The sequence below is a fragment of the Aegilops tauschii genome, chromosome 4, assembly GCF_002575655.3.
Source record: "Aegilops tauschii subsp. strangulata cultivar AL8/78 chromosome 4, Aet v6.0, whole genome shotgun sequence".
Taxonomy (NCBI): domain Eukaryota; kingdom Viridiplantae; phylum Streptophyta; class Magnoliopsida; order Poales; family Poaceae; genus Aegilops; species Aegilops tauschii.
Window position 1 is genome coordinate 519425980 of NC_053038.3, and position 16461 is coordinate 519442440.

General features: G+C 40.8%; 1 protein-coding gene across 2 annotated transcripts; it reads left to right on the plus strand.

Annotated features, from left to right (window-relative positions):
- Positions 1–6567: 6567 nt before the first annotated feature.
- Positions 6568–15161, plus strand: LOC109782737 (probable helicase CHR10). 2 transcript variants are annotated; one of them, XM_045228076.2, is made up of 17 exons: positions 6568–6819; positions 6963–6970; positions 7145–7223; positions 7328–7485; positions 7695–7820; positions 7910–8090; positions 9036–9171; positions 9258–9375; positions 9909–9998; positions 10127–10234; positions 11450–11653; positions 11836–11961; positions 12046–12704; positions 12949–13094; positions 14069–14227; positions 14654–14768; positions 14863–15161. In XM_045228076.2, the coding sequence occupies exons 1-17, from the start codon at positions 6630–6632 to the stop codon at positions 14906–14908; spliced, it is 2649 nt and encodes an 882-aa protein (XP_045084011.1). In that variant the 5' UTR covers positions 6568–6629; the 3' UTR covers positions 14909–15161. The 2 variants fall into 2 exon arrangements, with proteins under 2 accessions (XP_045084011.1, XP_073353326.1); XM_073497225.1 differs by lacking the exons at positions 6568–6819; positions 6963–6970; positions 10127–10234 and having other exon boundaries at positions 7028–7223.
- Positions 15162–16461: the final 1300 nt, after the last annotated feature.

Genomic DNA, 16461 nt, shown 5'->3' on the forward strand with positions numbered 1-16461 from the left:
CCGTTGCTACTGTATGCTATGGTCTAAGCTCTCACATTCACAGTAAGAAATGGAGTACGAATTGTAAAATGCCATACATGCAATATATTTTCGGACAGAAAGATAGAGTATCTCAGAAGGTCATTCGTTTACAGCAGGGTAATCGCTCAAAAAAGAAACACGAGTTAAATATTTCTTGATCTTAATCGGTCATCGTAGCCGAGGGTACCTTCCTTGTAATCATGGACATCATCTCGTCATCCGTCAATGACTCGCACCAACTTCAGGGTGGGGGACATTGCCGCAGTCTCCAAATCATGTTCTTAGAGCAACTCTAACTGAACCCTTAAATTCAACTCTTCAATTCAAATTATATAAAAACGTCTCATTCGAAGCTCAACTTTAAAACTAGATTTAAACCACAAAGTGAATAATTATAGATAGTCGTTCATAACACAATGTCATAGTTCATAATTAAAGTAGGTAGCACTCAATTTAGAGCTAAATTAAACCTAAAATAACCTACATTTATGCTAAAATGAACACTAATCGGAGTTGGTGTCGAGGTTTATCACCGACGGCCTGCCGGAGCACGATGCCTCGCCGTCATGGGTGCATCTACGCATCTTCGGCAGCCGCTAGTCGTCGGCGTCAGCATCGAGATTTGCAACACCGCCTTGGCGGCACGGTGCTCCGCCACCGCTCACGGGTCAGTGAGGAGGGCGGCGACGGCCGCAAGGTCAACTTGCTCGGCGACGCGGTGCTCCTCCTCCTTTCATGGTTGGAGGGGCACCACTACGCTGTCGCCGTGCATCGCCGCGCCTTCATCAGGTTCCTCACCCCTCACCCACTACTAGAAAAACGGCTATAGCTAATATGGACATTAATGGCGCATCATGTATGTGGTGCGCCACTGCTATATTGCAGTGGCGCACCAGATGTAGGTACATCATTATTGGCCATATTACTAATGGCGTACCTGGTGTGTGGTTTAGTTTTGAAAAAAAATAAAATAAATTGTTAGCAGTGGCGCACCACACCCACCATGTGCCATAACTATGTGTATGACTTGGTCAAACCTTGGTCAAACTTAGTAATGGCGCACCTATACAAAGTGCGCCATTACTAACTTTGACCAAGGTTTGACCAAGTCATACACATAGTAATGGCGCACTTTGTGAAGGTGCGCCATTAGTAAATGCACACCCTCCCGACCGCCTTTTCAGTTTTTAGTTTTAAAAAAATAAAAGAAAATGATGAAAATGTCAAAAAAATAAAAGAAAATAAGTTACCCATGTGATATGTGGTCTAGTTGTTGGGAAAATTTACAAATATGAATTTCGACTTTATTTGCAAAATCTCTCTGGAATTTAGTAAAATGGGCATAACTTTTGCATATGAACTCGGATTAAAAAGTTTTTTATATGAAAAATCATCTACTCGAAGATTTTTAGAACCCCAAAAACCTAACAGAATAAAAAATACAGGGCTTTTAAGATCTAGAGGGGGGAATGGAAAAAATTTCAAACTTAGTAATGGCGCATCATTTGGTAGGTGCGCCACTAGTAACAGAAAAAAAATAGTTTCGAGTATTTTTTTTCAAAATATGATACGTAATATGACCGGGAAGTTTGAAATATTTTTTCAAAATTCCATCACACTCATGAACATGAACAAAGTCCTAGACATCAACAAGGTTTAATATGATTGATATGATAGATATATCAACAAGTGCCTGTTAAGTGAGCTGGTGCTGGGGTTGGATAGAACTGAGAAGTTAAGCGTGCTCGGGCTGGAGTAGTGTGAGGACGGGTGACCTTCCGGGAAGTTTGACCACGGAGTGCGATTTGACTTGAGATTAAGCATATTGACCCGAGATTAAGCCACAGTGACCCGAGATTAAGAAAAAAAACGAAAAAAAATTCTAAAAAAATTGAAAAAATTGTTAGTAATGGCGCGCACTTCTAGGCATAGTAATGCCGCACTATGTGATGCGCCACTATTATCTGGGATAGTAATGGCGCACCGAACGACATTACTATTTGTTAATAGTGGCGTGTTACTAGTGCAAAAATTGGTGCGCCACTAACAGCCTTTTTTCTAGTAGTGACCCCCCTCCTCCTCCTATGATGATAATGATAATTCGGCGCTAGCGTGGGGCCACTCCTCTTCCACGTCCTTCATCTTGTTGGTAGCTCCCCGCACGATGACCTGCGGGAGGTGTTGGCATGAGCAAAGCGTATTGTGTGGATGGGGAGCAACGTCACCATGGTGACGGTAGCGGCCAATCGAGCGGCAGGAGCGATTAGGTCGACGGCGGTTGAGAATCCGGGGCCAACGGTGATTTTGGACCAGATTCTGGTGACCTTTGGGAACGGACGACAAGGAAGAGATAGGATTTGGGTGAGGCGCCGGTATGAATTTATAGCGGCAGAAGGTAAATCAGCTGCCATGCCAATGGTTCTGTTGATTCTTTTTTAACAAGAGCTAACTTAGGATTTGAGGAGAAGTGGGGCGGCTCTCTCAAATTTGAGGCAAAAAAGAATCGTTTGAGAGTTAACTCATCAAATATATGAGTTTGAGACTTTTGTTAGGTGCAGTTTGACTCCTCAAAAGATGACAATTTGAGGAGTTATGCCAATTTGAGGGCTCATCCTCCCTCTTTGAATAACCATATGGATACTCTTCCCACTGCATGCACTCACACGTGAGAAAAATTGTTAGTCAACATATTAATCACGATTGAATCCAATATATGACACATTCACTCCACGTATGGGTAAAATGCCACTGAGAAGAAAAGACACTTGGCTATAAGGCTTCCAATGCATTGTATTTTCCGATTAAAAAGGTTAAAATTATGCAAAAATGCTCAATGGAGCTTGGCCTTGATGGAGGCCGAATTTGAAATGGTCAAAATTCAAACTGGCGCATTTAATTTTTTTTGAAAAGATACCCATGCACATAGAGACATAATGCACGATTATGTAAATTATCAGGACAAAATACGTTAAAATGAGTTCTACACAAAAAAGACAAATCCGAGGCTTTTTAGTAGATGCACTATTCATCCTCAAAATCCATGAATTTGTCTTTTTTACACAGATCGTATTTCAAAAGTATTTCGTTCGGAAATTTTACACACATACACATCACATCCTTGTTTTGTACAATTTTTCAAGACTTTTTGAAACTAAAAGGTTTGAATTTTGAATTTTTTTTTCAAAAATTTCGGTCTACATGGAAGCCGAGCTTCAAAATGCCCCACAGTTATGCCTGTTATTATGAAGTTATTCTAATCTCGTGAATCCGCAATAGGCATTTGGAACGGGTTAAAGTACGTACCTCACAACTTTTCGGAGCAAGCCACACTCAGGCTGGTCATAGTGGGGAGTAACTTATACTAGTGGCATGCATATGACACTAGTCTAAGTTACTATCTTTATAGTGCAAAGTAACACAGTACTAGTGTCATATGTGGCTTCATTTATTAGCTTACTCATCTTTTCTTGGGAAATCCTATATTACGGTAATATATTATGTTACTCTAAATACATGTCCCCTCATTAACTATGTGACATATAAGCAAATTTGTCTTGAAAAACGCTATGTTACTAGATAAGTTACTCCCACTATGACGAGCCTGAGAAGTGTTGTGCAGAAAATGCCTTTGCAATCTGCCACCGAAGCCGCAACCGTCGAGGACCAAGCTTGTGAGGTTGGGGAAGATGCAGCACCGCCTGGGGAGGATGGCGACGAAATTGCTCCATTGATAGATAGACGGCAGGTTCCCCTTCTCAGCACAAAGGTTAGTTAGCTTTGGTGGATCGACCTCGACTGGATGGTCGTCATGTCGTGTGTGTACGTATGAAGATATTAAAAGTTTTTTTTAACATAGTATAATCGAAGTCGCTCACATACACGAGCATACACTCACCTATGAACGCATGCACGCATATCCTATCCTTGTGGACACCCCCGAGAGACTAACTTGAGATTTTACGAAGTCATCAGAGGCGCCTCGCAGTCGACAGGAACGTCTCCTCCCACTGAACGAACATCACCGGAAGCCTGAAATAAATCCAGACATAATGCAAGCACCAATGTCAAGTCTAGGACTTGAATCCTGGTGGGCCGGGGACACCACTATCCTCCTAACCATCCAACCACAGATTGGTTCTATGAAGCTATGAAAGTTTATACGTTATTATAGCATCGAATAGAAAAATCTTTTCATAAAAGAGCATTTTTGTTTACTCAAATATAGCATCGAGTGGATACATAGCATAATGAGCGATATCTTACCTCTATATAGCTAACATGCACACATCAAACTTCAGAACAAACTGTCTGGCAAGAATATAAAAATGACGAATTGGCAACAGTAAAGCCATATGAGACCGAAATTTTGCCTATGTCGACAGAGAAGGTGGGCCAATCTCGAAATTATGCCACCATCCATGTTGGTTACAAGGCTCTGTGGCCACCCACTTCAACCGCATACACACCACCTTACACATCAATTGATATTTCGTTCGATGTAGCGTATACCACATATAAAGTCAGTATCAACAGTTCTTTTGTAGCTTAGCCAAAAGCCAAAAAAAACTTTAATTGGTGTATTGAGCTTAACTTATTTTCGCCACCTCGCCCTTCACAATGAAAATAAACCGGGGGTCAGAGGCTACATACAAACGAAGAAGGGTATTTGGTTGCCCGTGAAGTTGGTGCAAATTACTGATAGAATGCCACCGCGTGACTTGCCTACGAACCCGATCGAAAAAAGCCACATCCGCGTGCACGACCAGAACAGAAAGGAGGAGAGCTCGTTTCGAACTCTCGATAGGGTTTCTGCCGCCACCGCGGCCAGTCGAGCCGCCCTCACCGGTCACCGCGACAAAGGGTTCCGCCGCCACACGTCTTGCCCCGCCCCTTCTCCGCCGCTGCCATGGATGGAGGGTAGGCGTCCCGCTGCCTCACGGACTCTGGAATTACTTTTATTGAAGTAAGAATAATATTTTACAAATGGGGAATAATTTCTATTTTTCCAGTCTTCTAATTGTTTAACTTTTTATTATTTCTAAATGGTGAACATTTTTATATGTGGGTCACCCGACTTGGTTGGGCCACTAGAGAGAAGTAATTGTTTGTTTTCTGTAGCGTGTAACACGCAACAACAAATCTTAAAAAAAAGCAGCACCCCCATTTTGAAATGTGAATTTTTTTAGTAAAAGGTAACAAGTTTTGAAACACATAATTTTTTTAGCTCATGAAAAAAAAAATGATGACGGGATTTTTTTTTTCTAAATCTGAACAAGTTTTGAAAAGCATGATCTTTTTGCAATTCCCAGACATTTTTTGAGAACTTGAACATTTTTTTGAGTTTGTGAGAAAAGTTTGGAAATGGAAACATTTTCTGACATTTTGAACAATTTTCTAAAAACACGACCATTTTATTAAGTTACCCAACAAATTTTAAAAAATGCAAACATTTTCTGAATTTATGAACAAAATTTGAAAATAAGATCATTTTTTGAAATTTTGAACAATTTTTAGAAAATGTGAAATTATGAACAAAATTTGAAAACACAAACATTTAAAAAAAATCATGAAAATTATTTGAATTTTCCAAAAAAATCAAAAACATGAAACATTTTTGAATAAAATTATAATTTTCAAAAAGACGCAATGATAGAGGAAAAGGAAAAAATATGCTTCCACGAGAAGCACAGATTTGCTTATGCGAGACGCTTCTCAGAAAGGGAAGAATACCATGAATTCTCTTTTTGCACGACTTTTTTTGTGCTTCCACGAGAAGCACATATTTGCTTACCATGGAGGCACATATTTGCTTTCACAAGAAACACATATTTGCTTCTCGTAAAGGCACAAATGCTTCTCGGAAGGGGAAAAATCACTATTAATTTTTGCGCAATTGTTTTTGTGTGCTTTCACGAGGGCATAGATTTGCTTCCCCAAGAAGCACAACTGCTCTTCCAGGTAAGAAAAAAGATCGCTAACTTTTTTACGTATTTTTTTGTTTCCACGAGAAGCACATATTTGAATGTCGTGGAGGCACAGGTCTATGCTTCTCTAATATGGAAAAATAAAGTGGAAAAAACCTTGCTTTCGGCCTCTGTGTTTTTGTGGAAAAAAAGTCCGTCGAAACCTATTAAGATGTGATCTAGTTTCGAAGATCTCAATATGAGAAATTCAACGATGAAAAAAGTTTAGAATTTTTAACGTGCGGTTTAAGAGATAAAACGTTTTGAAAAAACAAATATATATAAAAAAACTCACAGGTCACTTGTCAGCTTATGAGAAGATGAGAAATGTTTTAAAAACAAATCTATATAAAAAGGAAATACTCACAGGTCACTTGTCAGCATCTGAGAAGGTGGAAGTGACGTTTACTAATGATCCTCCTAACTAGTGATTTCGGGTTTTCCTATTGCTCTTGCCGGTTTAAAAAAAATTGCACAAGGGGAGGGGACACCTCGAGAGAAACGGGCCGACGCCGGGCCGGGCCGGGCCGTATCCAACACGCCGACTAGGCAGCCTTCTCGTCTCTTCCACGCCGTCGCTCCGGGCTATTCCCCACCTCCATTTCCCTCTTTTTTTTCCCCCACAAGTTCCCGCCCCTCCTCGCCATGGCGGCGACCGCCTACGAGCGCCGCCTGCTCGCCGCCGCCGACCTCGTCCTCTCCGCCGACGGGAAGTCCCAGCTCCCCCGCCTCTCCTCCGCCGACCTCGGCGTCACGGCCGACCTCAAGCCGCACCAGCTGGACGGCGTCGACTGGCTCATCCGCCGCTACCACCTCGGCGTCAACGTCCTGCTCGGTCCGCACCCGCTCCTCCTCCTCCTCCCCCGCTGCCCGCCTTCTCCTCCCCCCCCCCCCCCCCCCTCCTTCCCCTACCTCTCAGCTTCTCCTTGAGCACTACGCCGTCGCGATTAACCAATCGAATCCCGTTTCGTTTTGCAGGCGATGAGGTGAGCCCCTTGATTCCGGCCGCACTTCCGTAGACGATTACCTGGGAAGGGATGACGCAGCTTCGATTCGGCCACCAACGGCGGCTGCCGCGTGTTGAAATCGGGCGCCAACACTTTCAGAGCCACATTTTGCTAATGTGACCGCTGATTTTTGTGCCTGACCATAATGTGCAGATGGGGCTGGGGAAGACCCTGCAGGCGATTTCTCTGCTGAGCTACCTGAAGATCAAATCCATCGCCCCCGGGCCCTTCCGTGTGTACTCTACCGTGTTTAACTTCATTCATTTGTCTGCTTAATAATAGCTAGCCGCGCTATTGTTTCCATTTCATCTCATAAGGGTCTGATTTTTCTTGCAGTGGTGTTATGCCCTTTGAGTGTGACGGATGGCTGGTTGTCGGAGTTCGGTAAATTCTGCCCCACCTTGAAGGTCATCCAGTATGTTGGTGATAAGCCGCATCGTCGTCAGATACGGAGAACGATCCATGAAGATGTCCAAAATTCTTCACATTCAAATGTATGCTGTTCTCTTACAAGTTTGTGTACTTTGTGTCTAAATCTCCCTAGATGTGGGCAACAACACCCATTGGATGTTATATTTGTTGTTCCTACATATCCCAAAATAGCTTTGTTTGCTTGTCCTAGAGCATTGTTTCTCACTGTACTTCTGTAGGAATTTTGGTACATTGCCTATAACTTCTTTATTCTTTCACCACTGCAAAATAGGAATTGCCATTTGATGTGATGCTGACGAGCTATGACATAGCCTTAATGGATCAAGATTTTCTTTCACAAATTCCTTGGCTCTATGTGGTGATTGATGAGGCACAGCGTCTTAAAAATCCTTCAAGTGTATGTAAAACCGCTGCTTCAGTATGATAATGGGAGTTGCGGGCTCTGATTGTGAGTTGTATGACACTAGCTCTGCATTTTTTTTCCAGGTACTGTATAATGTTCTTGAAGAACGCTTTATGATGCCAAGGCGTCTACTACTAACTGGCACTCCTGTCCAGAATAACCTTTCTGAACTATGGGCGTTGATGCACTTCTGCATGCCTTCAGTTTTCGGGTCCCTAGATGAATTTCTTTCTACTTTCAAGGAAGCAGGGAATTTGTTTTCAGGTATTTGCCTTAATGTTATAGAGTGATTCGCTAGTTGAGAATTTTTGTTCTGTCAGAAACATCTATGCAACTTAGCTGTGAGCACCATATACCTCATGTGCAGTACCACTGAGATTAATGTTTTTCATTAACCGGCCACCTTATGTGCAAACATATGTGTAGTCTCTTATTGCTTCATGTTATATTATATTTAGGTGCGGACATGGCGATGTGTTTGTTAAAAACTGTTACTCTTTCATCAATGGCCTGGTTATTTTTTTGAGAACACAGAAAATCAGAATGTACCTTATAAAGATCTTTTTTGTTTGAAGACAGTGGTTTGATTGGCAGTCCTCTCTTTATGGCAACGAAATGTATTTGTGCTTTTACAAAGAGAAAATTATCACAGTACCATTGAAAAGTGGTGCAGATCGGAAAACATATCCAATGTTGGCCCTGGGCCACATCCCACATGTCATTGATACATTAGATGATATTTCCCTGTTCTCTGATATTGGATATGGTGACACAGTTGTCTGGTATAGTCATGTTAAGATCACAACAAACAAGTAACAAGTTCAAATCACTTCAAATCTTAGTGGAGTTTCCACAAGAATAACCCAAACAACTATGGTTGATGGGGAACCAGAAATCAAACTTTGGTCATCAGGTAGTGATATAAGGTGCCACAAGCCCACAACTTTTGGCTGTGCCAACCAGTTCTTTCTAATCATTCAAACCAGTTCTTCCCACATCATTAAATTATCTGTGACATCATGCCTTTTCATTTTATTTGTTTGAGATCTTCACATAACCATAGGAGCACCTGCCCTGCTTGCTTGTTTTTTTTTTTTTTTTTTTTTTTTTTGCAAAAATGTGAACATGCACCATTCTTTAACATTATCTTATTTTCAGTTCTAAGTCCGCTTCTTTTGGTTTTAAAAACGGCAATATGTTTCTCAACAGGTAGTGAAGCTAATAAAGCAAACAGACAATTCAAGATCCTTAAACATATGCTCAGAGCATTTATGCTCCGACGAACAAAGGCTCTACTAATTGAGAGCGGAATTCTGGAATTGCCTCCATTAACTGAGCTGACAGTGTCAGTATGACATTATCTAAGCTTCAGCATAACCTTCTTGGATTTTTACCCCCCTAACCTTTCTAAAGTTCATATGATCTTTGCAGGATGGTACCTCTGGCACCCTTACAGAAGAAGATATACTTATCAGTGTTGAGAAAAGAGCTGCAAACACTTCTTTCATTTACTGGTGGATCTTCTCGTCATCAATCTCTGCAGAACATTGTAATGATTTTTTTTTCTGCTTATCAGCATCTTGTATCTATGTACAGCTCCACAGTACGAAATTATATAGATTTCAGTACGTGTATCCTCAGTGTAATTTTTCATGCTTGCCACCCGTGCTCCTGTAAATGAAATCAGGTTGTTTGTTTATAGCTGGCATAGTTTTACAGTTCATTCGCTTTGCCTCGTGTCTGGCTTTGTGAACTTATTATTTATTAACAACTATTTGAACCATGAATTATTTATCTATTAAATATTAGTTTTCTTGTAGCAAAACTAAATATTTTTATCAAACATGGCATAATAAACAAGATTACATCTCAGTAAAATTGTATTTTGATGTGTCTTTACATACCATTTACAGTTTATTTGTTTGTTCAGAGTAGTTAGTTCATACCAGAGTGTTGGGATGTGTGATATTCCATTTATATCAAGTCTTGCTTTTTTGACTCTTTTGCCTTTTGACAGTTAAGCACATTAGAGGCTCTGTATAAATTTAAGTTCCGTGTCTTGTTTTTTGCAACTCCTATCAGGTAGTACAACTGCGGAAAGCTTGCAGTCATCCATATCTATTCAGTGGTATTGAGCCTGAGCCTTATGAGGAAGGGGAGCATTTGGTTCAGGTCAGTTCTGATTTATTTTTGAACAGGACAACTAAGAGCATATTTAGATTGTGCCTTTTAAACATGGGACTTTAAGAGGGACTATACAGACCGGTTGTTCAATGATATTTTATGTGATATTTATTCAGGCTAGTGGAAAGCTCATTGTGCTAGACCTTGTTCTTGAGAAGCTCCACAGGTTAGGTCATCGTGTTGTGCTATTTGCTCAGATGACTCAGACGCTGGACATTCTGCAGGTTTTGTTTTTCTTGAACCATGCTGGCATATCTATACCTACTATTAAAGGGAATAGGTACTATTAAAGGGAATAGGTATTCTTGGTTTGGCTCTGCTTTGTTTCGTCCCGTCTTGAGAATTTTTATGTACGCTATTTTTTAGTTTTGTCCATCCGATGGAGGAACATATATTTGTGCAAATAAAGGAAACAGACGTACGAACGAAACGAAACCGGGAGTCTGCTGAAGACTAAAAAATAATCGCCACAGCCAAGAGTTGAACACACGACCTACACAAGAGACAACTTAGGGTTGCCACCCAACCAGACAACATGATGCATTCTAAAGTGAAGTTATATTTTTTTATAGATTTTGTTATCTGTGACGCTGGTTAAAGAACCCAAGCAAAGTCGAAGCCCACGCAAGATTGAGCTTCCACGTTGCTGGGTTGGGCCTTCGCCTGAAAACCAGGAGTCTGTTGAAGACTGAAAAATAATCACCACAGCTAGGAGTTGAACACACGACCTACACGAGAGACAACCTAGGGGTTGCCACCCAACCAGACAACATGACGCGTTCTAAAGTGAAGTTATATTTTTTATAGATTATGTTATCTGTGACGTTGGTTAAAGAGCCCAGGCAAAGTCGAAGCCCACGCAAGATTGAGCTTCCACGTTGCTGGGTTGGGCCTTCGCCTGACGGGTTCCTCCAGTTGTTTCGCTGGGCCTGTGTGTGGATGAAAATTCAAATTATACCAAGAAACTGATGCATGGATATTTCATGTTGTACGGGGCAAAAGACCGCCTTGCATCAAGCGAGGCATGGCTAGCCGGCGATGTCCAGATGACTGCCCGTGGTCTGGGCGTCTAATAGGCACCGATGACCTTACGTGTAACTCTCAACTACGCCAAAAAAAAGAACTCCCAACTACGCTATGGTTCCTTTTGTGATTGTGCGGTTGTGATGTATTTCTTCTAGACCTCAACGTGCGCCTCCCTACCGTCGGTAGCACTGTTGGATGTTTAGGTGAATGGGACAATCAGCGTTTCTTTGAATATATAGGTGGGACAACTAGCGTTTGTTCATAGTGTATTCACTATGAACCATTGTGATTGCACATAACCGTAATTTTCTTTCCCGTTGCAACGCACGGGCATATGTAAATAATTTCTTTAAATAATTTCTCTTATGGTTGCGCATCTGTAAATAATTTCTTTTGCATCATCCTTTAAACAGGATTTCCTAGAACTGCGTAATTACACATATGAGCGCCTGGATGGTTCAGTACGTGCCGAGGAACGGTTTGCAGCAATCAGAAATTTCAGCTCTCAAGCTACCAAAGGTGTTGTAAGAGATGACAGTAATCCAAGTGGAGCTTTTGTTTTCATGATATCAACTAGAGCAGGGGGTGTTGGGCTTAATCTCATTGGTGCTGATACTGTGAGTATAGTTCAATTTGAAACTATAGCTAATCAGATCCAGTTCTCTTATCTATGGATTCTAGTTATGGTTCTTTATCCTAAATGTGTATTTAGTGCCCAGCAGACAGTTGATCATTTGTCCTTTTTGAAAACTTTATGATATTGATCAATTTTGTTGCTCATTGACATGATTGATTGCAGGTTATTTTTTATGAGCAAGACTGGAATCCTCAGGCTGACAAACAGGCTTTGCAGCGTACTCACCGCATTGGACAGTTGAATCATGTATTATCAATAAATTTGGTATCGCAACGCACAATTGAAGAGGTCAAAACTCTGACTTGCGATGTACCAGTACTTTCTTGATTAAGTTGCTCCTGACCTTTTCTCTTTAATTTGAAATGGTTGCAGGTCATCATGCGAAGAGCAGAGAGAAAACTTAAGCTTAGCCACAATATTTTTGGAGATAAGGATGCAACTGATGGGAAAGGGAAAGACTTGGGAAATGAAGCTAATGACATGCGTTCGATTATATTTGGCTTACACCAGTTTGACCCCGCGGATACAGCTGCAGAAACAATCAATGAGGAGACACTGGAAAAATTGAAATCAATGTCAGAAAATGTTATCAAAATGCGTACTCATGAACCTTCAGAAAAGGATGACCGAGCATTTGAAATCAATCCAGATTTGACTGAGGGCAGCGGGGCTGTGATTACAAGAGCTTGTGATTCTATTAGCATTGATCCAGGGGTTGACGAAGCTGCGTACCTATCCTGGGTAGAGAAGTTTAAGGAGGCTTCACATTCTATTGAAGATGTCCCAGTTGAATTAGAAAGGCAAAGACCTGCACCTGAAGATAAGCTCTTGAAACGTGAAGCTAATAAGAAAAAGGCTGAAGAAAAGAGATTGGCCAAGTGGAAAGATTTGGGGTACCAGACATTAGGGGTCAAAGTTCCTGATAACATACCAAATCAGAATATTTCTGACTCAGGATCCGTCCAACTTGTATATGGAGATTGCACTGATCCATCAAAAGTTTGCGCTGCAAAGCCTGCCATTATATTCAGGTATGTTTTTTCAGGGAAGAAGTGTGATTAGATTGTTTGGCGAAGTCCACTACCACTTGCTAGAATTCTTGATGGAACTGTAGTATGTTATACGCTATTCCTTTATAGAAGGCTCTGAGATTTGAGATCAGGTTTTAAACTGCTGAAGTTGAAATGTGCAATTTAAATTTCTTTGAATTCCTTCCAACACTCCTTAGTTTCTTGTGAACCACACTTTGTACTAACGAATCAAATGCTGGTGCAGTTGTGTAGATAATTCTGGGACATGGGGTCATGGAGGAATGTTTGATGCTTTGACTAGTCTCTCAACATACATTCCAGATGCTTATCATCGTGCTTCTGAAGTCGACGATCTTCACATGGGGGATCTTCACTTGATTCAGCTAGATGGTTGGTTCTTAAGCTAGCTCCGCTTATTTTTGCTTCTTTATGACAAGCATTTCATACTTAACTGCTACTTGAATGCCTGAAAATATCATTGGTACTGATGTTTATATGCTCACTGTACTGCTCGCATTGATGATGAACAGTTATCTTGCTCTAACCTTGGCAGGATTACTAATGCAAATCAAATCCAAGTTGTGCCATTTCTTATATGCCAAACATAATCACATTAACTAGTTACTAATTGACCATCAGAGATTTGGCATTATGATATATGATATTTTTGACAGGTGGCAGCTCGTGGACTCGTTGTTAGTGGTGTATATCTCTTCTCTGTTAGAAACTTAGAATGCTTGCTAAAATAAATCAAGCATACTGCAGTGTTGCTGTCCATAATAGATCACATATCTAGTTACCAATTTCACGTAGCACCACAAAATTATACTATGATTTAAGGACAGAATCATGTTCAGCACCTTTTCATGTATAGCAGTTCTGGCTTATTTGGTCACTCTGCAAGTCCACTGTAGGGGGTTTACATTGAAATAACAATGATACAATCCTGCAAAAGCTATATCATGGTAACCTGAGTTAGGTAGACTTTGGATGTATTTGCAGTCCACATAGGTTTTGTGGGGAGTGTGCCATAGGCCACGAGCATCTTATGTTATATAAAGTTAATCTGAGTTCGTTCATTTGCATTCGAATGTGAGTTTAGACTATATTTGTCTGCTTGGTATCTAAAGTGCATTGAAATTCCATTGCTATATTAAAAATGTGCCTTTTACAATGTTTGTGCATCTACGGATGCTTCAACTTCAAGTGTATTTACCTTTTAAAATGTAGTCCACAGTTACTTGAGCTAGTTTTTTTTCACCGCCTCTGTATCCTCTGTAGAACTTACATTAGTTTTATAAATCATCATAGTCTACAGTGAGTCCAAACCGTTGTATTTCACTGCATTTGTATCCTCTCTGCAGAAGCCAACTGTAGCCGGAGTTTGGATGCACCTCTATGGGTGGCACTTGCTGTTGTGCAGTCTTATAATCCGAAACGTAAGATTCCAAGAAGTGAAACCTCAATGTCTGACTTGGAGCTGTGTTTGTCAAAGGCGGCCTTCTCAGCTGCTGAGCGTTCTGGTATCAATTCCTTCTTGACTTATTAACATTAGAAACTTGAGGTGCATCTTTAAATCATGACATTAGAATGCTACCTTGTGTTTTCACCCGTTCAAGTTTGCTGTTAACATCTTAAATAGTTTGATGATTACTCCGTAGCAAGATATATTGGGTTGAATTGTTTGTGGAGTAAATTTAATTTAGTTCTGAAACCAGCTCAATTCAGTTGGACCAAATTTATTCAGTAGTTCATGAGGTGGTGTGACTGGTGATAATAGACCAATAATTACAGCATATTTGTCTCGATTAACTACTTTCATCCTCTCAAGCAGTAACAAGCTCTACATTATCTAAAAAACAAACTCCACATTTGTATTTTCCAATGTGATTTTAGTCTAGTTAGTTTATCAAGCTCACCTTAATTTGTTTCCGTTTATTTACCTGAAGCGAGTATCCACATGCCTCGGATTGGTCAGCGAAGTGGCGCCGAGCGATCAGAGTGGTATACCATAGAACGCCTGCTCAGGAAATACGCATCACTTCATGGCATCGACATTTTCGTGTATGCGACAGTCTCACTTCAATTTTGTTCTTAGGTTTTCATTGGTAAATGCCTGCTTCTGAATGAATTAATCATCACTGTTTTCTGGTAACAGGTACTACTTTCGGCGACCAACCAGGCAACAGCCAGACTCAGATTAATCCTTGTCCGTTTTAACAACTCAGCCTAGCTACGTGTAGTTGTGTATGTAGGGATGTTCCTTCTGTAACCTGGCCACAAGAAGAATCAGGGACCATGGATGTAGCACACATGTAACCTTTGCTTGTCCTGTAGCTGGATTGACTATGGATAGCTGGACCGAATGGACTTACTACACAGTTTTATCCGGCTCTAGATCAAAGGGTATCTTGTATGTGTCATGTGAGAAATATTGGAACCTTACTTCAGCTTGCAGCCGTTATTGTTTCTCTATAATGCAGCATTCATTTTTCATTTCCTCTGAAGTCTATATTCAATGAATATTCAACATTCAGGTAATTATAATTGTTTTACAGCAAAGGCTTTTGTTGTTTATTTCTTGTATCGTTGAGGCATTTTGCGAGCTGACCCTGTTTGCATCCTTTTCAGTAGTTGGGTCCAGACCAGACCATTGTGTCTGTGATGCCATGGTGATGAGGCAAGTAAGCAAAAAGACGCCTGTTGCTGCATATCTTATGATATGGCATGAATGCTGTTTCAGGTTGACGAGTGATGACTGATTTGTGTTTGGTCGATGCAAATTGGATGGTGTGATGTTTCTCGCGGCAACAGGTACCTCGCTGTTTATCCGTTAGTTAGTGGTGTTTCAGTTAAGAGTTTCTAGCTAGTTAGTGGTCTTTCCTGTTGTAGTGCAAACCCTGCTCATACTGATCGACTTGTTCATACTAGCTAGATGCTTAATCTGAGTCAAATAGCTAGATGTTTCTACGTGACATCAGGTACCCCAATGTGATGATTGACTTGTTCATAATATCTAATGCTTAATTTGAGTCAAATACACATGCAAGATTCACACAAGAATCTAGATTCTTTATACCGATTAATTACAAATATATCTCTAGCTAATAAAATAACAATAATGTACCCACTGCAGAAAATAAATAATCAAAACTAAAACTGCATACCCAGGTTCGTTCCAGATGACTGACTGACGTTATAAATTACATTTGTTGTTGCTATGGAACTCGCCTGCCCAACATGGCGTGTACGGAAAATATTCGTAATTTTGTTCGGTACATCTGAAGCCTTCAAAAAGATTATAACATGCTGGGCGCATGTTGCCTAAAGCATTCAACCCTCGAGCTATTCAAATGGTAGGCGTGTACCGTAGCCTCCCATGTTTCTTTCGTGAAGCTGCTCAAGAACATAATCTCTTTGAACGGGTGAAATCCGAGTACATCACACCCATGGCTACGCTCTTCGGCCATGTCTATGATGTTGTCTACACCGTCATTGTCGGAGTCCCATTCAGTTTTTTCTTGGACTATTGCTTTCTTCTTGACTTCTGGAAGTTGAGAACGGAAGAATTCATAGTTAATGTCTTGTAAGACCCCTGGACCATGAACACGCTGATCCGACGCTCGCACACGCGTAAGGTCATATTCACCCTTCATCATCCACTTCATCTGACCATATGATTCATCCAGGATCCAAACTCGAAAGAGATCCTTAACGAACGATGCATAGTACACGCCTTTTTTTGATCTTCCTAGAT